The 23,281-nt window shown below is 46.0% G+C and overlaps 1 protein-coding gene across 1 annotated transcript; it reads left to right on the forward strand.

The window, feature by feature from the left end:
* Nucleotides 1-5,535: 5,535 nt before the first annotated feature.
* On the forward strand, nucleotides 5,536-21,423 carry UBE2QL1 (ubiquitin conjugating enzyme E2 QL1). The gene is made up of 2 exons (XM_086609055.1): nucleotides 5,536-6,372; nucleotides 21,292-21,423. Exons 1-2 carry the CDS (start codon nucleotides 5,536-5,538, stop codon nucleotides 21,421-21,423), a joined length of 969 nt encoding a protein of 322 aa, XP_086465181.1.
* The last annotated feature ends 1,858 nt before the right edge of the window (nucleotides 21,424-23,281 follow it).

Here is a 23,281-nt window from a genome sequence, read left to right on the forward strand (position 1 = left end):
AATAACTAATTTTAGAGTTCCAGGTCTAGAAGCTGGCCTAATCCTGAGTATACGAGCAGGACACAAAAACCCTAAGATTTTAATGCCATCTACAACAATCTATCTGCAGACCTGCAGAGGAAGGCAAAAAAAGACCAGTAGAGGACAAATCATGCATCAAGAGGTATAGAATAAAATCTTTCCCAACTCCAGTGGAAGCCCTGAGGCATGGAATTATTATAAGTATAATGCAAATTGACAGTGATCTAATCTATTTTCTCACGCATTTGGGGATACTGACACATCAGATGCCCAGGGACTCATAATAAAGCTTAATTTTCTATCTTCAGGCATTTTCTTATTCTATTGTGTTGTACAATTATGTCCATAAGCTTCTCAGGCTCCATCCTACAAGACTGAAAGCTACTGCTTCCAGTGCTCGGGAGAGTATTCAAACCCTTCATTCTTCAGATAACTGGAAGCCTTTAGATTTCCAGTCCAAATGTATTCAGGATTATTCACTGTACAGCGTTTGATCATGTCACGAAGTCAATATCCCTCTCTGACATTTACTTCTCAAATATATTTATAAAGTCTTACCACACCCCTGTTCAGTCTTTGCTGGACTATACTAAACAAGTCAAGATCTTCTAATTCTCATAAGAAGATGTGCATTTTGTTTCCCTAATTGTCCTAGAAATGCTTCTTTGCACTTGTTCAATTTAAGTAACATTTTCTAATACACGCAGGCCTTTAAATTCTGATGCATTTAAGTGAAAACAAACAATACACATCCGAGCTTTCCGCTGAGCCCCAGCAGGTAACTCCTTTTTTGCAAACTCAGTAAAAATGAGAAAATCGCTGGCCAATATTATCCTGCTAGAAAAAAACACCACTTTCCTGATAACCCCAAACAACACCAAACTGGTACTGAAACAGGAGTTCAGAGCTCTGAATCTGCAGCTAGTGACAGATGCCTCTCTACTGAAGAAGAGTCTGAGATATCCTTCATCATCTGCAGTCTGCTCCATGCGAAGCTGAGGGCTGCTGCTAGACCTCAGCTTTGAACATTGTCCTGTTCCACTCATCAGTGTACAATGGCTGAGCCTGAAAGCAGCTCTCCAGCTAAATATATAGAAGTATCTGCCAGAGGTCAGTCTATTTTTCACATCCAAATGCCCTTTACCTCCCTGGTTCTGAAGTTGCATCACTCTAGGATGTCTTTATGTACATGACATACATATGTGGATGAGTGCTGCTCCGAGGCAAGGATAGGAGGGCCGTGTTTGGGAGATTGTAGGCTAGTTCACTTTGACTCCTGCACCTGGCAAACTGGTGAGAACGTATAATCATGTACAGAGTTAATAGATATGTTTCTACTGTGTGAGATACTATGGAAGAAGAATTGATGAGGAATCCGTAAAGAGATCATGGACCGAATTTGTTCAGAGTTTTTTTCAGCTAATGAGTATGTGGATAAGGACAAGTCTAGATGATACAGGAGGAGTCTCCTCTGCAAGATGTTTTACCACCTGTTTTGTTTCAAGGCCCCAGACTTGCAGCCATTCAGAGTCCATCCTGGACTAACTGACTAATTTCTCTTGCTGGGTATGAAAAAGAAGAGTTAACTACATCACGTCAGCTTTTTTACCCTGAAGACAGTACGGACACAGATCACACCAGATTTTACTACTTCCAGCACAATTGGAACAGTCCCCTGTCATAGCAGAACACCGTTAGGTTGGGCACACCTGTTGCACCTTCCACATCGCTGCAACAGCTTTCTCATCACTTCCATCATTCATCTCGTACTGTTTTACAAAACAACGGTGCAAGGACACGGAAGGGCTGCTTGGCTCTGGTCTCCCTTTGCAGAGACTTTGCTCTTTTTTATGTCTTCACCACTGGATAGATACCCCAGCAGTTATACGAGACAGGTAAATCACTTTCATCATGTTAAATTTATGACAGCAGCTCCTGCTGCCAACTGTCACAGGAACACCATGCAGAGACCTTTCCATTTAAAACATTCATGTGGCCAACACAAAGGCTCGAGTTGCTAATTGGCATCTTGGTCCAGTTCAGCATACGTGCCCCACCATCCTGTCTCGTGCTAGATATTCAACCAGGGACAACTACTGAACACCTCGTTCTGCACGACGGTCCACCAGGACTGAAGCTGCAGGTGAAGCTTCTGTGACTTCAAGCTTCTGCACCAGAGCAGAAACAGCCTCCCAACCTGTCCCATCACATGTCTCTGTGCCCTGCTCCACCTGCCAACGAGAGGAACAGAAATTTCCTTCTGTGCCTTACCTTCTCACCCTGCAAGTCCTGCTCGAGTCATCTGCCCATCAAAGCACAGATTACTCATTACCTGGAAGCATCATGCACCACAAAATGCCTGCACGCAGTTTGTCTGCACTCCAGAAACTTCCCAGCACTGTGGATGGGCCATCAATAGCTCAGGGAGGTCAGTGCGTCTGGCATTCCAGATAGTTACTAGGGGAAGGCTTGGACGCACTTTCCAATATCCTACAAACTGGAGGTTCCCCATTCACTCAGGCAGGCTGGGCTATAGAGAGAAAGAAAGTAGGAGAGGAATATGAGATGGACAGAACATTCCCAGATGCTTCAGCCCACCCACCTCATGTTCCCCAGGACTTCTGACCTCCCGGGAAACATTCTGTCAACAGCATTTCACATGCAGATGTTCTCAGGGTAGGAAATTTAGCAAACACCTCCTGCAACAGACCCTGGGTATCTGCACACAGAAAAGGATCAAATCAACCCCAGGGGCTATCACACTGACAGGTTTTTGGACTGAGCAAGTCAAAAGCATGGAGGGCAGGAGCAAACAACGACAGCATTGTGCCATCTCTGCTTCCTGGGCCATCGTTTACCATCAGCCCACGGCTCTTGATATGCTTTCTGTTCAAAGCAGGCTAACGAGAGATGCACCAGGTGTCACACGTGGGTCAGCTCCGCTGGTATCTTCCGACCTTTCTCTACAGGGTCTTCTGGGAGCAAGAGGGGAGAGCCTCCACCTCCACCTCCTGCAGCCTCTGCTCCCTTGAAGAAGCTGGAGAACAGTCCTGCCATGCCACCAGTTGGTGCAGCCAACAGCAGTGCAGACTTGCGTGGGCCTTGGAGCCATGCTGTGGCCCATAATTCAGTTTACATTTGTTGTAATCTCCTCAAATACAGATTCTGTACAGTTAATTTTCTTGCTACATTATTAGGTAAGATTTAAAAATAAATTAATACTTACTTCTGTGCTTTGTAGGCATTGCACAAGCTGATAAAATAAATGAAATTATTAACAACTTTGTAGTAAGAAGGTTTTTCAACAATTTTACCGAGATGATTTTGAGCCTTCAATAACACCATGTTTGAAAAACAAATTCTATTCCACTTCTAGGATCTTGATTTTAAAAGCAGCAAATTTTTTAAACTGTGGTAAATCAGACCAATCTATCATTTGGGTCCATTTGTAAAGCTGGCAAAGAGACTACATGTCACGCTATCTAGCTTGACATAATGGTCCCTGATGAACAGTCACCTGCTGAACATGGACCCGTTGGTAAACCTAAGTGGTTTAAGTAATGGGAAGAAAAAGGGGAAAAAAACTCAAAAGTAACCTGACCCCAACAGTTTTTTGGAAGTAAGTCAGTTACCCAGTTTTTGATGAAAACATAATGTGCATTGCAGATAGCTTTCAAGAACCCCAGCCAGTTTTCTCTGGAGATCTTTACAGAAGCACAGCAGCCCTTTTCCAGTGTAGGCCACTCTTCAAAAAACCACAGGAGACAGTGTTCTAGGCCACCCCTGCCCAAGGAGGTGTTTGCTTGGGAAAGGTGTTATGGAATGTAACGCTGCCCTACGCACGCACTGCCCGTTGCCGTACGTCCTCTGCGCAACAGATGGGATGATGCTTTGGGCCTCGCCTTCACTACTCCCCACTTCAAAGCATTTTATTGCGTTTTCTCTTTTGCAGTCTCTGAAGGTAAAGAAGGCTGTGGGGACAGAGATTTTCAGAATCGGCTTTTCCTTCCTCTTGTGACACATAGTCCCAGGAAGACGGACCTACCCGGACTGGAGGCGAGCAGGTGTAAGAGGGATGGGGTATGTGTATCTGCTGAGCCAAAGAGACGAGGATTGTTACATTGTTCCCAACAAAAAAAATATGCATGCACAAATATACGCACACGTATGCATTTATATCTTTTTTTCAGCCATGCTACGTATCGATTTGTATAGGTATATGCATTATACACGTGATTGTATGTGTTTAGGTGGGTAGATGTATGCACAGTAAATACGTATACACAGATGCATTTAAATGCGATTATGTCCTCGCATGTGACATACAGCCTTTGTGTATCCACGTTATCTATGCGCTATATACATGTGCACACACGTGCAGTCAACTCCGAGTGCGACGGTGCATAATCTTCTAGCCGTGTGAGCGATGACACACACCTACACACACGTGCGTGTGCAACACCTACCCACGCACCCCCCGGTCTTTCCCGGGGTGTTGGCTACCAGCGCCCCAACCCGCCCCCCCCCCCTCCGCCCGCGAGGCGCGGCCGCCCCTCCCCGCCGTCGCCGCCGCCGCCCCCCGCCCGCTTCGCCGGCCCGGCCGCGGCCGCGCTGCCAGTGCTGCCGCAGCGCGGGGCGGAGCGGAGCGGGACACCGCGGCGCGGCCCGGCGGCGGCGCTGCGGAACGGGCCCCCGCCGCCTGCCGGCCGCCGCGCCCCCGCCCCGCCGAGGCCCGCAGCGGCGGTGCCGCCAGGCGCGTTCGGCAGCGCGGGGTGCGCGGCGCGGCGGGGGCTGCGGCAGGGGTGCCCCGAGCGGCCCCTCTCCCCCCCCGCCGGAGCCGGACGGCCCCGTCCACCGGCGGCGCCGAACAAAGGGCCGGGGCGCGCTCCGCCGCTGCGGGAGGGCGCGGAGGCAGGGGCTGCCGCTGCCGGCCGCTCCCCCACCCCTCCCCGGGGGGAGGCGCCCGGCGCGGCGCGGGGACCGGCCCGCCGGGGAGCCGCCGGGGATTGGCTCGGCCGGGTGCGAGCCGAAGGTGCTGGGGGAAGCCATCTGCAGCGCAGGCGATTTCGCCCGCTCTGCGTGGGGGGGAGGGGGGCTCTCCCTTGCGGGCGGTTTGGGTTTTTTTTATCCTCTCTCCCTCCTTTTTTTTTTTTTTTTTCCTCTCCTCTCTCCCTTTTCGTGGGATCATGGCCACGGCGGCGGGGCCGTGATGTCCCCGGGAGCAGCCCCACTGCTGCAATGCTGCCCGCAGCAGCCCTAGCGAGGGGAGGTGTTTGAGCGGCGGCCGGCGGCCGCACATCCTCCCCGCGGCAGCACCGCCGTCTTTCTCTCCCCGCCGCCCGCGCCCCTTGAGCCCAGACCGGCGGCAGAGGGGCCTCTCCGCCCGCCCAGCGCCGTCCCCCTGCCCGCCAACAGCAAATCCGCCGGCCAGGGCTTTAAATTAATAATAATAATAATAATAATAAACCCCCGCCAAGCCATCAAGGCGAAAGGGAGAGCAGAGCCGCGCACAACATGGCCACTCTGCTGCGGAAAATCGGGCTGATCCGGCTGCACAACCGGGACACTGAGGACCCCAAGCACCACCACCACCACCGCAGCAGCAGCAGCCAGCAGGGCTCCTCGCTCAGGGGCAGGGGCAACCAGAAGAACAGCAGCAACAAGCCGCAGCCGCAGGGCCCCCCCGGGGGCGGCGGCGGCGGCTGCAGCAGCAGCAGCAGCAGCAGCGAGAGCAGCCCCGGGGGCCACAAGAACGAGAAGGCGCCGGAGCCGGCCAAGCAGCCCCCGCAGCCGCGCTCGGGCGGCGGCAGGGAGAAGCCGCGGGAGGCGGCCAGGGAGCCCGGCGCCGGTAAGGAGGCGGCGCAGCGGCCCGGCCCCGGCTCCGGCTCCGGCTGCGGGTCGGGGCCGGCGCCGCTGGTGCCGCTGCCGTCGGGGTCGGGGCCGCTGGCGCCCGCGGGCCGGCAGCAGCACTGCACGCAGGTGCGGACCCGGCGGCTGATGAAGGAGCTGCAGGACATCGCGCGGCTCAGCGACCGCTTCATCTCGGTGGAGCTGGTGGACGAGAGCCTCTTCGACTGGAACGTGAAGCTGCACCAGGTGGACAAGGACTCGGTGCTGTGGCAGGACATGAAGGAGACCAACACGGAGTACATCCTGCTCAACCTCACCTTCCCTGACAACTTCCCCTTCTCGCCGCCCTTCATGAGGGTGCTCAGCCCCCGCCTGGAGAACGGCTACGTCCTCGACGGCGGAGCCATCTGCATGGAGCTGCTCACCCCCCGCGGCTGGTCCAGCGCCTACACCGTGGAGGCCGTCATGAGGCAGTTTGCGGCCAGCTTGGTCAAGGGCCAGGTAGGGGGTCCGTGGGCTCTTGCTCTGCGTGCGTGTGGCGAGGGGGTGCATGTCTGTGCGCGCGTTTGGATGGGAACCCCAAAGGACAGCGGGTCAAGCCCCCGCCTGTGGCTGACCTTGGCCAGGCCTGGGTGACAGGTCTCATGCGAGGACCTGGCATCGCTGGTGGGAGGGAGACAGGGACACACGTGTATTGCTTTGGGGTCTCTCCTCAGGCAGGTGCAGCGGAGGCTTGGAGGGGCAAAGGAGCACATGCATCCATCGTGTTCTCCTGCGTGTCTTTTGTGCCTGTGCTTGGCTCCGCTGTGTGTGGCACCAAGATGCCATGTATGTTGCCCTCGAGGGGCACCTCCCTCACCCCAAAGCAAAAGGGGCTCTTCAGGCTCCAGCGGGGTTTGGGATTCGAGTCCCCCGCCTTCTGCCCTTCACCATCGAGTCAGCCATACTTGGCTGGTCTCCTGCGTGAAGTGCTGCCACTGGCGTAGGGCGCGACGCTGGAGCTGCTGCCCCCAGGTCTTTGTCTGGTGCTGTCCTGCACAGCGTCCCTCGAGGGGGGGGTGGGGGCAGAGAAGAGGCGACCCCCGTGCTCCCGGGTTTGGGGCTTGGCACACAGGGCAGAGGTGTGGCACGAGGTCACACCTGGAGCTGCTGCCTGAGCCGTTGGCAAAGTTGTCCCGGTTCAAAATCTCACTGCCTGAAAGAAACGAGTGATTCCAGATCCGTGCTGCAGTTACAGCAGCCCGATGGTTCCTGCCAGCTCTCCTCTCCAGAGGAGGTGCCTGGTTCCCTGGCAGAGGATCTTGTCTGAGCTGGATCAACGCGTTTTATGCTTTTTTTTTCTTCCTCTCCTGCAAAATATGCTTAGCAGAGAAGTATTTCGTAAGGCTTTTTTTTAGTAAATGTGTAAATGTTGCTGGTGAAACCTCATAGCCAGTCCTTCTTTATGGTGATTGTAGTGGGCAATATACACATGGCTGTGGCGGGGGGGGGGTTCTGATTGCTTCATGAATGCCCTTGAACCCAGGGGACATGCACAGCTCCATGTCCGTCAATAAATGATGCTAAGTAACTTCCTAAATTCGTATCTTGCCAAGGAGAGAGGGAAAGTAAATAACAACATACTTTTCATTTGCTTAAAAATGAGGTTACTCCTGTTTGCCTCTATGGAACTGCTTGCCTAAGCAGAAGTAAACGCTTGGTTTCTCTTAAGATAGAAAATTAATTTTGATTATTTAACAGACTCTTTTGCAAGTGGCTTTTCCTCCTTTTTCCCTGCTTGATTTGGGCCTACTGCTCCCTTTTTTAACCAAATAGTATTTTTCTCTGCACTTCATTTGAAGAGGTCAAGTTTCCTAGGTCACCTTGGGATATAAAAAACATCTACCAGAAAAAAAGAGCCTTAATTTACTTTGAGCCTGGAGTATGGTGAAGTTCTGTAGCTGCTCTTACCGCATCTCACTGTTTGTTAACCCCTCTCTTTTCATAGTGATAAATTTATAGTGTTTGGAAGGACAGTGCTAAATTCTCCCATTTTTTTTAACAATTCAGCATCTTTCTGCAGTGTTGAATGTTGAACATAAACGGGTTAAATTAAGGTTTACTGGGATCAGTGAAGAAAAGCACTAAATTCTTTTATTAGTAATAAATATTAAGCTATATAATCTGATAATTTTCTTCTCTAAACAACTCAGCAGATTTCCAGAAAGTAATTTCTGAAAGCAGAGGATGTTTGTGAGTGTATCATGAATAAACACATTTAAAATGCAAGATTTTCAATAACATTCTTCCAGAAGTTTACAAAGTTAGTTATAAAAAAAAGAGAATGCACGTGGGACAAAACAAAAGGCTGAAATAAATTGCTGCCAGTAACTTAGTAGTTAAATAGGTGTAACGTGCACATTTCAGTGTCTCGGATTGTTCATTTCGAGTGGAAAGTTTAATAGGTAACACTGACAATAAATTTAATTTCTGAGTTACAGAGGTGTAGCCTGTGATGGGTTGCCAGCCTGTCATCATAGCCAGGCTCCGTGTCATGGGAGCCACGTTTCTGTAATCGCACTCCCCTCGTTATGTAATCTCGACTCCATTGCATAATAGGGCTCAAAATACAACAGGCGCTCCCCTGTCCCCGTTTCATTTTTCATCTTACAGGTAATGTACTTTTGACTGTACTTCTTAATTTTTTTTTTTTTTTATGGAAATAGAGCTGCCGAAACGTTGAGAGCCAGGGCGCTGCGTTTCCCAGAGCTGCGGGGCTGGTTTTGGGTAACTCTTGCCGTGCTGCGGGTAGTCTCGGCGACTGCGAGGAGCCGTCCTGAACAAATAACGACGGCTGGCACCGGGTTAATTATATAATTTCTGTAAGCAGCCTGCACCCTGTGATAGCGGGAAATACTCGGCGCGCTTGATGTTCACCGGAGAGGCTGGAAGGGCAAGGTCCGTTCTCCACCGCCTCGCAACGACCCCGCACAAGTGAGCGGTGGCAGCCATGAGGCCGAGTGGGAGACGAGGCGCTGCCGGTGCCGCTGGATGAACGGGGCCTTCCAGAGAAATGTTGCTGCTTGGCAGCGCTGTGATTTAGCGTGAAATCCTTGTGAATGCTGGAGCCTGCAGCGCATCTGAAAGCGCGCCTCGGCCGGCATGAGTAGGCAGGACTAAACTTCCCACCAGCGTGCGTTCCTCTTTTTGACAATCCCAAGGATAAAACCGAGATGTTTTCATTCGACGTTTCTCATCGGTCCCATTTTCCCATGCTGCTGTTCTGTGCCGGTTCTTGGGAGAGAAATGCAGTGCTTCTCGATCTGCTTTTTTGGCAGAGCTAATAGTAACCTACAAACATATGTGACCTGTTTTGGTTTTTTTTACAAAATGATCAAAAAACTGACAAAACTAACACTGGAAATACATTTTCGGGCAGTCAAGGTTCTTGACAAATTCAGATTTTTTAATGGATTTCACAGACCTTTCAGCAAAGAGAAATTGAGAGGGGTCATTCTGGTGTCTCGCAAGTGAAACATTTGATTCAGGAGGAAGTATGTGGGGAAACCTGGGGCCAGGTTCCCAAACCTGAGCATGCCTCCCAGGGCCTGGATCTTAAAGCAGCGTGGCTGTTTCTCCAGATTTCCCCAAGCGGGAGCCATATGCCTCAGGTGACCTTGCTGGAGAGATGTCCTGCCTTATGGCGTGCGTGCTCTTTATTCCTGTCATGAATCTAGTATTACGTTTTTAGACATTTTTTGTCTTGAAAATAAAAATGTATTTAAGGAAGAGAGACAATTTCTGTTTGAATGAAACAATTCAACAGTCCCAAACTAGGCTTTATTTTTATCCAGTTTTCAAGAAAAAAAAAGAAGTTAGTTAACAAACAAGTTGGGGTTTGTTTGGTTGGTTGCTTCAGCTATTCAGCTGAGAAAATCAATTATTCACACAGTTCTAGGCAGTATCTTGAGGGGAATTCTCAGTACATCAAAGACTTAAGACTGTTTATCTGTCTGGGATCCAGAATCTTATTTAAAAAAACTCGTTGTTGTCCTTAACTCAACTGTAGCCTTGGTTTTAAGGGGATGGCTTTGTACTTGCTTCCTGCACAGTCAGCCGCTGGCTGGCTCCCGTTGTTACGGGCGGAAGCTTGACCCTGCCGAGCCGGCAGAATGGTGGCCGTGAGCTGCCACGGAGCTGGGGTGTCACCCGAGGAGGTGACGCCAATGGAATAATTTGAGTTCTGGTTCTTTGTTGTCCTGGAGACAACCATCGGACGTGCCTGTCTAGGCAGAGCCTCCCATGTTTGTGTCTATCCAGGCTTGGAAGCAACCCGTCAAACCTTATTCCTTCTTAGCGGCAGCATTAAAACGGTTTATTGATAATTTGAAAGGTTTAAAAATGAGTCCGTTGCTCTCCGCTTCCTGGTAACAGGGCTGTTGTCACGATACTGTCCGTAACTGAGGGAAGGAAGGGGCAGGAGCGCTGGTGGTAGGAGAGCTCCGGAACAGCGGGAGGTTTGTCGTGGCTCTCCTGGAGTGACACGAACGGGTGAGGCTGGTGCCCGTGTTTGAGGGAGGAGTCGTCTCTCTCCTTTGAGAACGTGGCGGATGATGCAGTCCCGAACGAAAAGGAGCCGTCTTTGTCCAAAAGTGGGACAGGATTTTGTGTCCTCTGGTAGACGCGTTGTTTCTCACTGGAGAGGAATGATTTGACGATGGTGGGAGTTTGGTGGGAGTTTAAAGGAGGACAAAACCATGTATGCCAGAGTCCAAGTATTCCAATGCGTCTGGAATAATTTTTTATGAGAACAACTAACACCGCTGCACCCGATGCTTTGAGGACTTTGGCCTGAGGCTGGCGGTAACGCTGACCAGTAGCTACCTTGTCCTCCTTTTTGTGAGCCCCTTGTTCTCTCCGTGGAGTCTGGGGACAGGACTGCCAGCCAAAGGCAGCTGTCAGGTAACTGGCGACTCTGCAGATTGTCAAGGAAAAAGTTTTTCGTTTTGAGGAAAATACTCCCTTATTCTTCCATTGAATAGAAGGAGCATTAAAATTTTGTCAGGACATACTATTAGAGGAATGGGGAACCCATAGTTACAAATATGCTCACTGTGGTGGGCTTCTGTATGATGATTTAAATCAAAATATAATTTGTAATTAAGATTTAATTTTCTATCGGAAAACTTCCTGAATTCAAGTAAAGATTGTTGGTATGTAGTACTTTCATCCCTCTTATTGTAATGGTTAGAAATACCTCCGTAGAATCCCATTAGTTTATTTCAAGAGGTATGTGCCTTGTGTGACTATTGGACTGATTTATCTTTCCATTTTAGAAATACGAGTATCCCAGCTGACTTCTGCTAGATTGAAACAGAAGAAATGGGCTTATTTTATGAAAAACAGATACAGAAGGTAGCTGTTAATCATAGTCTAAATTACTCCCTCTTCATCCGTTCAAACAAAAGTATGAGTGAGCAGATAGCAGATGGGACTTGCATGGTGTCCAGGAGGTCAGCAGACTCCAGGTCTTTCAAATATGTATAGCAGAAATTAATTGCAAATCCATGGGTTTTCATACTCCAGATGCTAGGTTTGAGGACAGTAGCCATGAATAAATCAGCTAATCTCAAAGGCTGCAGAAATGCATAGAGAACACAATGGTCTCTGAATTATTTGGAGCCATTGTATTAGGGCCTTACAAAATAAAACCGGCTTGCTTTTTGCTTTCCATGAATTGTCTGAGCAAATGATGCCACTTATCATCAAGGGAAGAAATGTTGCTTTAGGTCCGTGGTTGAAAAACACATTGCCTCATGTACGAAGATGACAGAGGAGACAAAGAATGTATTACAGGGCTCATTCCCTATGAAAAGGTATAAATGCTGAGCCAGAGAGGTAACAGAATATTGTTTAGCTACAGAGGAAAATCAGATATGTTTGCCTTCTAAGATTTCTTTTTTATTGCAATTGAGAAACCTAGGATTTTCAAGCTGAAGTTTAAGTGGGAGCATACATATTTGCTGTGTTGAGGTGCTGAGACTGATGAATGGGCTGGAAAAAATATTGTTCATGTGTACTCTGATATATTGCTGTTCTGACTATCCACTATTATTATGCAAATATATTCTACTGAGAGGAATGAACACATAGAGATTCCAACTCATTGAAGTAGGAGGCAGTTTTAATTATTTTAAAAAGCAGGGGGAACGAAATCTTCATATCACCCCTTCAAAGCATAAAAAGGAAAATTTTAAAATACTTTCAGCTATCATCTTTAGTGTTCAAATAGTCATCAAATAAGTTAAATCACTAAACTGAAACAGACTGCTTATTTTAAAACATGCTTTTGTGGCAGGTAGAACTAATTCTTCCTGGCAATACTTGGCTGATCTCCTAAATAAGAATTTAAAATAATTGCCTCTTTGGATCATAAGAAAATTAATTTACTTAAAAGAGCAAGATTCTTCTTCCCTGAATTATAAAAGAAATCCTCATTTTCTTCAGTGAAAGTATTCAGACAGTGAGAACCGTGTAGTGTTTGGGTGTTTTTTCAGGTACTTTGTTGAAGAATTGTATTTTTTCAAATGCAGAAAGCCTAGTCTTGAGGGGTGACATTGTGTCCTCCCAAAGGAGTAACCTAAATAACCCACTTTCTGTTGTGAGGAAGATTTACTCTTCCCTATACAGGCTAGCCTTGAAAATATGCAAATTTCCTAGCATCTACACAATGCCCAGGAATTGCCATGTGTGACCAGAGACTTCCAGATCAAGGATTTGTATCTCCACCTTAATTTCAGTCCTCATATCGCTGGAGATTCATCGCCAGGCGTGATCCGAGGCATGCGCCCCGAGCGGGCTTCTGCTCTCACAAAGTGGGACGTTGGTTAAGTAACGTTAAATTAGCTGTGTTTCTTCTTCCTGTCTAAGCTCCTGTGGGCTGATGAGAGACAGTGAAGATCTCTTTTTCTTGACGTATTCAGTCCTTCACATCCAGTTTCCAGTTTACAAATTATCTTCTCCTGTAACTGTCAAAAAAGGTAACGCTGACATTAGGCACGAAGGGAGAAGGGAAAGATGGAAGGATTGCCAGGTGCAATTACTCCGCGGTTAAACAAGGAGAACTTCAGGGGCTGCGGTGATTATGCTGTCTGAATGGCTCAAAACATATGTTAAATTTAACGCACGCAGGATCTGGTTGTCTTGCTTGTAAATGGAGTACCAGGTTTCTGTTGAACGTCATCCTAGTTTTTGAAAGCATGTGGCTTGGGACTGGTCTGACGTGTGGTTGGGTCATGCTCCACGGAGTCGTTTCTAGAGGGTGATGAGTGCTCCACAGTGTCAATCTTTAACGCCGGCTGGAAACGGTGGCAATTGAATAGATCCTGGAAGCCGCAGGACAAGCTGCATGGGAAGGTGATGGTACTGTTACTGTTACCAAACCCAGCTGGCAGGAAAACAAACCAGTGCTGCACTGGGAATTGGAAAAATATAAGCTGGGGAGAAATGTAGGTTTGCTTTGATGAAAATGAATTTGCAGTCCTTATTGGTCTGTGTGAAACAGGTTCGTGGGCACCACGCTTAAGACATTCAGATGATTCCTCTTCTGAAACAGGACCAAGATTCCAGTCTGAGGTGCCTTGTTCCTGTTAAAAGTCAAACTGAGGAGTGGTGGATACATCAAGTGTGCCTGTCCTCAGCCATGCATGGCAGATACGTCCCTGCGCCAGGACAGAGTCTGTCCTTGGAAAACGTCTTTTTACCTGTTTCGTCATATTGTGCATGTTGTTAAAATTGATGATCCTCATCGATTTAATCCTCTTCTGCACAGGCTCTCCAGAACCCCTGGAACTTCTGCAGTGACTCCTTGACAGAGTTACAATTCAGACACAATCCCAAATCTGTATTCAAAGAGGAGTGAAAATAAACCTGAGGAAGGAAGAGTAAGCCTGCGTTATGAAATGGCCTGGAGCTCAGATGCTTCTCATAGCCAGGCTTTGTGAGCTGTGGAATGACCAGATACTTCTGTTTCTAGGTTTGTGTTACAAATGAGAACAAACCCCCAGCTGCAGTAAGAAGTGTAGGGCTTACGGGGGGGCAGGCAGGATATTTCACCGTTAGAGCACTTAGGCTGAGGAGAGGTGATCTGAGTTTAGCTTCCAGGTTTTGCCACTGACTTCAGGTGCAGCCACGGACAGGTAATATAACTTCACTATGTTCCTCTTTCCCACCTGTAAGGTACAGATAATCCTCTTTCCAAAACTCATTTGAGATATGTCCTTAAAGCACTCAGAAGTGAGGGCTCAATGAGTAGATGTCCATGTGCATCAGTATGAAACATACTGTAGTGAAGAGACTGACACGTGTGTATAAAAAGCAGGGGAAAATGTGCATCGGCTTGTGACCCTAATCTTACTGAATTGAGTCTAACTCGATTGAATGTTCCCAGAGGTGATCTGCTTTTTACTCCCGTTTTTTTTTTTGTTTTTTTTTTTTTAGCATAGTGAAACTTTGGGAAATGTGGAGATAGACATCGTTGGCTGGGCTGTAGCTCCTTCGTCTTTACAACCTGTCATAATGGGTGGTTTGCTTTGCTTTTTGTTGGGTTTACAGCTGTGGCTGTGTTTAACTTACCCAAGGATAACTTTAGGCTCCCTATGTGGAGGACCCGTGGGCTGATGCAAAGAGGGGCTGTCATGCTCCCAGACTTTTCACCTGGACTTGCCCTCAGTAATTCTGCTGGTACGTGATTCCACACAGAGGTAGTCCAGGGAGCTCAGCAGAAGACTGAAAGAGAAAACGTCCCTTTGTCACCTAAACTAGCAGGTGCCTGTTTGATGGCGGGGGACAGGGACCATCTCTTTTGACAGAAGCCCATCACGTTGTAAGACTTAAGCAGTGGAGATGCTAGAGGCACCTTCCAAGAATGCGTTTGGCTTTCAAAATTTTTTTCTTCTTTTGCCACCGCAGTGTTTGTCCCACCCGTAAAATCCAGGAAGGGAGTTTCTTAACCCTCATCTGTAGAAATCATGCAGCTGACTCCGTGTGGGCTTTAGTGCTCTGTAGCTGTCAAACAGAGATTGGGGTGTAAGTGTTCGTATCGATTAAGAGCTACTTGCACCAGGCTGCACGCAGACGAGCAAGCGTTAATGATTACTCAGCTGGAGCTCAGGTTTCTTTTTCCTGGACAAAGAACAGTCACACTCCCAGAAGGAGCAATTTATAGGGTGCTTTAAAGCCGGAACTTGCTGAATTTTCACTTCTTTGTATGGATTATTCTTAAAAAGGAGACCAAAAAAGGCGACCAAAAGAGGCGTGGAAATACTGCTTCAGAAACTACACATTTGCAGGAAAACATCCCATTTTAATTCACTTACGCTGCAACATTAACAGTATTTGTCTGCATCATTTTCTATACTGCTTTGTTTTAGCTATAGCTAATAATTATATATAGTGCAATACAAATTGTGTGCAGTTTTTGAGGCATGATTAACTGTGCCTCATCAGTACATGAAGGAAAAAAATTATAAACCATATAATTGGGAGGAGGGGCTGTGTATATTGCAATCTAACAGTGATGTTGTGACACATTGCAATCATTGCACTGAGAGCATGATAGTCGCTCACTTTAGCATTGCTCTGCTTTTGGATGCTTCTCTAAAGCCAGTGGAAATATTTTTCTTGGAACACTCATTTAAATATTGTAGAATAAGACTGGTTCAGGCTTAAGGACTGTATTCCTCTGTTACTTTTCAGAAAAGATTTGAATATGTTTGCATAGTATGCGGCTTTGAACAGTTGAGGCCCCAAGCCATTAGTTGCTGGCACATTGGTGGAACGTGTTATGTACTAGAGACTCATAGTGCGCGCCAGCTCTTAGAAAGTCCACAGGTTTTGCATCGTCCTTGGAGAAGCCTGGGACAACAGACTTGGAAAACAGGCATATTCTTCTGGGTCTCCTTCCTGTCCTTGGAGGGATCACCACAGACGCAGCACGTGGCACAGTGACTTCCTACAGTCTTTTGTGTACCTCTCTAAAACTTTGCTTGTTTTCCATCTCTTGACATTTACCTAGAAGTGGATCACTAAAGCCTCCTATAGAGATCTCTTAAGGCATGAAGGGAGAAAATGAAATCGTACCTGTGCACCCTTATGCTGGCTTAAATGACGAGTCACATTTAGCCCCATGTGCAGAAGGCAGGTATGATTTGCCCTTGGAAAAACAACCTTGAGTTATTTGCATAGCCAGGATTAAGGAAAGGAATGCAGGGCTGAGGAGTTTGCATTAAGACCAGTGCTAACAACGTGAAGGCTTGCCTGCTCCTGAGTCTATTAGCTGTCTACTGTTTGCAATGAATACAACTTTTTGTTAACCAGTCCGGGAAAAAAAGTCGGGATGTGCCTGAAGGGTTTGCTGTGGCATCTCAGAGGTGTGTGGCGCAGGGGCCTATGCTGTTTCCACAATAACCTCAGTCCTGTAAGGGCTGATGACTGTGCCTGATAAATCTCTGAAAATTTGGGACCTAATAACACAGGTTCTTGTATCAGGAGAGGACTGAGCACAACCTTGAAGGATTCAGGACCTGGCTACGCAGTGCCGCAGCTGACCTGTGTTGGAGGTCAAGTAAGGAGGTCTCTAAGTCCAAATATCTAAGTTGGACTTAGAGACCTCCATAGGTCCCTTCCAGACAGCACTTCGGTGATCGTATGGTCCTGTGAAAGGCCGGCCACCATTATGTAGTCCTGTCCTTCCAGGTAGTGGCAAAATTGATACATCATGGAGGGACACCTGACGCTGCGCGCTGTGCCATACTGTTGGGTTTTGGTCTGGGAGCTACTATGGTTGATGTGATAAGAGAGACAAATCCTTTCATCGCTGCCAAAGAAATCCTCTTGAGGCCATCCTGATTCTGGAAATACCAGAAGAAATATCAGGACTGTTCTTCATGACATGGAGGCCAGAAATGGGCAGGTACATGGTTGTAGTGGGATTGCAGGGCTAAAGAGCTTCAGGCTTCGTATTTGGTATCTCTGTACAGGGCTTAACTCTGTCCTTGGAGCACTTTGTGACATGGTGTTGGGGAAGAAAAGATACAGCACCTTTCTGATAATGATGCTGCAGGACTTCACAGAGCTACTAGATGTCGACTTGAACGTTTTTGAGGATGCACTTCAGTGTCCCACAGTGTTCTCTAGGGGAGGACATGCCAATGTGTTCACGATTGTGCAAAAACGCGGAGACCACTGCGGCATCGCTGAGAAGTAGAAAAGCTCCTGGATTTGCCCACAGTGGTCTGCAAATGTGAGATACATGTGAGATACACCTCGAGTCTTTTGCTGAATATGGCGAGAGGGAGTGGTCCCTAGGTATGGCCAGGGTCCTGAGAGGGCTACCTGCAGCAGGCTGTGCTCCGGGAGGTCTTTCTCCTAGCAGTTAACCAGGGTTATAAACCAGATCCTTATCAGCATAGTTTGGGCAAAGAGTAGATGGTGACATGCAATTACCCACTGTGCCACGCAACCCAGGTGTGGTAGGAGCAAAAGGGAGCGAGGAGGCCAAGCGCAAGCATGTGTCCCCCTGTATTTCGGCATGGCTGTGTAAACCAGCTGGATGCTGTGGCATTACTTTCACCTTTCATATGTTTCTAGCTTGTTAAAATTATATCTTGGTAAGTACATGAAGTTACAGCAGATGGCAAAATCTGAAACGTTCTCTCCAACTCTTTATTTTAATTAGGTTTTCAGTTATCCCTTTATGAAAAGCACTCTGTGCATGTCTGAAGGCATTGCGAGTATTTCAATAAGCTCCTGGTGCGACTTCTCAGAGCTGAACTCAACATTAATATCTGTATGGAAGGCGTTCTTGATTTTTCTCTGTTGTTTTTAATCTTTTGTGGAATGATGGGTTTGATATCTTTCCTCGGTTTGATGCCGGACACATCAAAACATCGGCCGTGGAAGCGATCTGTATTCCGTACCACGGCAGCGGTGACGTGTGTGGTTTAGGGATTGGTCACAGTGCGCTTGTGCGCAGCGGAGCTACGGCCAGCGCTGTATTTACGTGCTGCATTTACCGTATCTGTCATCTTTACGGAGTGCAGCAGCTCGCAGCCTCCTGACCAGAGGTAAAACGACTGAGTGTTTAAGTAGCAGTCTGAAAAAAAAACCGCGTAGTCAGAGCTGCTAATGGTGCCTGTTAAAACGTTGGACGCTTTCTTTTATAATTGCCATTTTTTAGTTAAACTTGGGAAGAGTTTTGTGGGAGTGTCAAAAAGCTAAAAATCATTGAGGCAGTAGATACCACCCGAATATAAACTCAAAAGTGTCTGAACTATGTTGACTGAAATTCCACCCTTCTTTATTTTTACTTCAGGTTTACTCGAGGCGCCAAAAAGGGAAGCTTTCAGTCCACGAGGTTACATTTTATCCAAATTATAAACACTTGGCAGGATATTGGTTAATAAGAGACAACACTAACCATGCCACCCGTAGTTTCTGTATAAACATAGAAATACATGGACTACAGTGGGGTAGAATTAGCTGGTCTTTGATGATACACGACCTGTGTATGGTTTTAGAAGTGGATTTAATGATCTGTTATGTTAATAACAAAGAAGCATGAGAATAAACTCCTGGAACAATGCTCATTTCATCTGCTATGGCTTCAGGAACATTTTAGAAGATGTGATGGTGTTCACTGCATTATTGCAGCACTGAAGAATTCTTGCTTCCTTGTTTGAAAGCAGTAAGTAGCTGACACTGAACATGAGCGATGGCAGTTCTCAATGCAAAGATTCTATTTCTAGGTACAGATTAGTATTAATATTTTGATAAAACTGGGGAAGACACGGATCATACTGTGCTAGGGGCTGTGCACATGACTCAGAAAGGTATCAAAGCCATAAACGATAAAAAATAATGTATAAGATAAGAGATGGCAAATAGATCTAATCCAGAAATTAAGTAGTAGAATTAAGTTTATGTTTACTTCCAGAAGTATTTTGTTGGTGAGATTTTGAGGACAACATTTCCTGTGCTGGTTTCTCCTGTTGCACTTTGCTTTATCTTTTCCTATGTTTCTCTAAGTATATTACCAACAAAAGCTCAGATTTGGAAGAAAATACAAAATGTGTTTTGTAACAACAAAAATACTCCTGCAGGATATGTAAGATAATTAGTCAATGAGATCTTAAAAATGTTACCCCATTTTATTTAATTATTCCTTTTGTTACAGCTGAAAAGGAACATTTTCTAAGAAAATTTATTAGCAGGGTTAACTGAAGTACCATTCAGATCATCCTTATTTAGGAAATGTTAATTGGCAAATTAGTATGGGGATGGGGAAGGTGTCTTGCTGTTTAGTCTATTAAGGGATATTTAAAGAGGAAATGCATTGCTAGTCTGTAAATGGCGACTAGGGAGAAAGGTGAGAAAAAGCATGAAAAGGTAAAATAGCTATTTCTGTGAAAACCAGATGGGTATAAATTGGATGTGAATAAACCGAGGGAATCAGAGGCTGTTCCTAATCTTTAGTTAAGGTAGGCTCTGAAAGAGAAGTCAAACTGCACAGAAAAATGCCTTCTTAAAACAGCAGTAGGAAACAGGTTTTTTTTATCTCATGTGTGCATAGTTTTGTTATAATAGGAGCGATGCTGAACACAGAAGTGTATCTGTGCAATATTGTGACAGTTTTCTAGAACGGAATTATTTGTCCACACTGCCGACTCATCTTACTCATTTTAGTCTGTAAAAATAACTTCGATACTCTGAGGGCAGAGCTTGTTAGCTCGTTTTCTTTTTTACCTTTTTTTCTCCTTTTTTCCCTTTTTTTTTTTGTCCTTTTTTTCCCTCCACATACCTGATTATTTTCTCAGTATTATTTGTTGTATGTAATTACGAATGACAGTTTTCGGTTTAAATTCCAAATTGACGGTGAAATACAGGAGGCAAAAGATGCAGCCTGATGCATCATTTTGAGCAAAAGAACGGAAAAAAAGAGAACATACTAACTTGATTCTTAATAATTGAAATACTGTAATATGATATCTGCTCATCAAATGCCATTTATTCTTAAAAGGGTTTCAGTGCAGGCTACCAAACAGTTATTAAAATTATTAGACTTGTGACTTTAATAAACTTCCATTTTGTGACAAATCCAATAGGTGTAAATACTTTAAAGGGTATTATTGCTGTAGAGTGGAACAAATCTGCAGTTGTATTTCTTTCTTGTGTCTCTGTTACTTGGTAATTGACGTGGACCAATGTGAAAAATAAGGTAAGCTATTAATAAGTCAGTAAACGTTTCTGTTGCCAAACAAGGCTTTGAAATTATATACTACCATGCATTTAGAGGTAATATTTAATTGCAAAGTAATCAAGATGCAGTATGCTTAAATGTGTATATTTTCGTTTATTATCAAACTTGTCATGAAGGAGTAATAAACTAATTAGAATTTTTTGCATAGATTGGAAGCAAGTTGGCGTTCAGGTGCTCCTGCCTGTAAGAAATACCAGGGCTATTCATGTCTCACGGGTCAGATCAGAAGAATGAAGTGTGTTTCGTGAGAGGGATGTAGTTTTTCATGACACCCCATGTTGGCAGTGGGGTATGGAGGGTGAGATGTGGGTCGCCCTGAGACGTAGCACATGAAAACACTCTACTTTTATGATGGTTCTCCAGGGCTGTCAACTCCGTGATACTCACACCTTGGACTAAATTACGAGTGTGGCATCAAAATTGGTTTGAAACCTCTTTCCGTCTCCCCAGCCCCGAGCTGGTATGTCGGCACCACTTGCAGCAAACGGTCTGCTACTGCACCCACAGCTGCTGATCCGGGGCAGCTGGGGGAGAACCGGGGAGCCCCTTCCTCTCCTGCAGCCACAAAGGGCTGCAGAGGATGCTCACAAAACCCGCCTGCCCCTGGGAGCCGGTGGGAAACTGTGTCCCGCCGTGCCGAGGCACCATTTCTGCGACGTGTTGGTGTGCTCCCCACAGTCCCTGTCTGCTTAGGGCTGCACCCCAGGCTGTACCGGGCAGGCGTGAGGGTCTGCACTCCGAATGGTTTATGGTAGAGATTCCTTTGTTTGTTGGCAGGGGTCCCCGCGCAGCAGAGAGGGAGGGGAGCCGTGGGGCACGGCCACAGCGGCGGCCGCTGGTCGCTGCGTGCAGAGCAGTGTGCCAGCGCAGGGGCTCGCTGGGAAGAAATAGCCTGGCAGATGTCTGTCTGTTTTGTTATTTGTTCGTGGTTTTTTTTTCCCCCTTTACTGCATATAGTTTTTAATCATCTCTAATAATGCATTGGTCTGTCCCAGTTTGGGAACTCTGCTTTCCGGTGCCCGTAAGTGAACGCCTCTTGGCCTCAAGCGTTGAAAAGTTGAGCTGTGGTTTCCAGCTGCGTGTTCACGTGTTTAATGAAGGTTTTCTTTTTTTGTTTGGTGCAGGGCCGTATCTGCAGAAAAGCTGGCAAATCAAAAAAGTCATTCAGTCGAAAGGAAGCTGAAGCGACATTTAAGAGTTTGGTGAAGACCCATGAAAAATATGGGTGGGTCACCCCGCCCGTCTCTGATGGCTGATGTTAGCAACCTGCACTTGACAAAAATGCTGAACAAAAGTACTGTGACATCTCCTCAGTGCTGTACACCGCCCATCCTTTTCTACTTCAGCTTCAGTTACATACCATGAATGTCAAGGAGACATCTAAGTTATTTATGAACAGATGTGTTTACAGAGGGAGAGAAAAAAAAAATGCTGTGTAGGATTATATTTCAAGACTGGAGAATGGTCATCGTTGAAGTCAGTTGAGCGGATGCTGAGATTACGTCATTTGCCCCCATACAGCCCACATTGTCTTCAGCTTCTTTCCATGACAGCAGCACCAAACAGCAGTACTGGAAAGTCTATCCATTACTGCTCAGTTCATTTAAATGTAAATGAAACAGTTAATATTTAATAGGGAAGCAGTGCATTGCAGGTACATGTTTGCTGTGCTGTTTATCTTTTGTCTCCTAGCAGGTCAACATAACTTGAAGATTTGTCTTTATGTGGAACTGTGGTCTGCTGTGACTAAATTTAGACCTCATTTGTGCTCTATATATGACCTTTAATTCATAAATGAAACCAGAATTAAAATGCTGAGAGGTCCTAGTGTTGAAAAATTATTAAGTGGAATCACCCAACTGGTTACAATGTGCTATCTATGCTGATATTGTGATGTGCTGTTGAGAAATAAACCAGTGCAGTTAGCTGAAGGTTAGGTGGTTTTTTTAAACACATCCACACCAGGGCTAGGAATGGTTGGTTGATGGTAGCAGAACCGTTCTTACTCTGCCAGTACCTTCTGCAGTAGCATGTGGCCTGTCAGTTCTTCAGAATGGCGAAACAAACGAATGGAAATGGACAAAGCAACCTTAAAAATTATCTGCTTAATTTTAAAATGATATGCCAGTAACAGAGTAAAAATTTTCAAGTCAAATGGAACATGGTTTGTAAGATGATTTGCATGACTGGAATTTTCTTTTTTATTTTCACTCAATAGACATTGTATGTACTTAGAGCCCAGTATCTGAGAAAATCCACTGATGTATATAAGTGTCCTATTATTTAATCATTAAGATTTAAGTTTTCTGGTAAACAAATTGAAAAAAACTTTCTAAGGGACTCCATAAAAGCTGAAGGTAATGTTTAGAATGGTATAAGAAAAACATTAAAAAATGTGGATTCTGAATGGAAAATCGTATTGGACACATGCTGAATAAAATCACCAGTATCGTTTCTGTTGCCTCAGGAATTCAATCATTTTGGCCAACTTTTATATTCAAAGTTACAGGTTTTCTATTGTGAAATTCTAGGCACCTTACAGATTTGTCTGTTGTGGTGATATTTTAATTGAAAGCAGGACAGTGTCGATTGTAAGACTAATTTGGAAGGGGAAAACTGTGTGTTTAAAAACACTTTCCATTATATGGCCAACACAAGACCAGATTGAAATGGTTGACCGGTTTTGGTTTGTATTACAGCAGCAGTGGAGACTATACAGGGAGTTTTGAGGTTTGGAGTTTGGTTGAAAACTACACACAGCAGAGAAGAGCAAGAGAGTAAACAAGGACAGTGGAGTTGAAACACAAGGCAAGAAGCAGGAGAGCAGCTATTCTTGCAGTACTGGTACAAAAAAACTGCTCAGTTTATCTATAGATGCTTTGCCAGTGTAGCTGTTTGTCAGCTAGACAGGAAGAAAAATAACCAAAGCCTTCACCGAAATGGTTATGCAGGTCAGAGACACATACCTGGTTTCTTATGCTTCCCATCTCCATCAGCTGCCTCTTCTCTTTCTCCTCTGACCATTTGTGGTACCCACCTAGTGTGCCTTATCTCAGTTATAAATGGAAATGCTCTGTGGACAGATCTTGCTGTGATTTATCTCACCCTGCTTTA

Source organism: Tauraco erythrolophus, chromosome 3 (genome assembly GCF_009769465.1).
Source record: "Tauraco erythrolophus isolate bTauEry1 chromosome 3, bTauEry1.pri, whole genome shotgun sequence".
Lineage (NCBI taxonomy): Eukaryota > Metazoa > Chordata > Aves > Musophagiformes > Musophagidae > Tauraco > Tauraco erythrolophus.

What these genes read in the sequence shown, in the direction of transcription:
- UBE2QL1 (XM_086609055.1), top strand. Translation starts at nt 5,536, where the DNA reads ATGGCCACTCTGCTGCGGAAAATCGGGCTGATCCGGCTGCACAACCGG. An exon ending in CCAGCTTGGTCAAGGGCCAG is followed by an intron (nt 6,373 to 21,291) that starts GTAGGGGGTCCG and finishes TGTTTGGTGCAG; the next exon opens with GGCCGTATCTGCAGAAAAGC.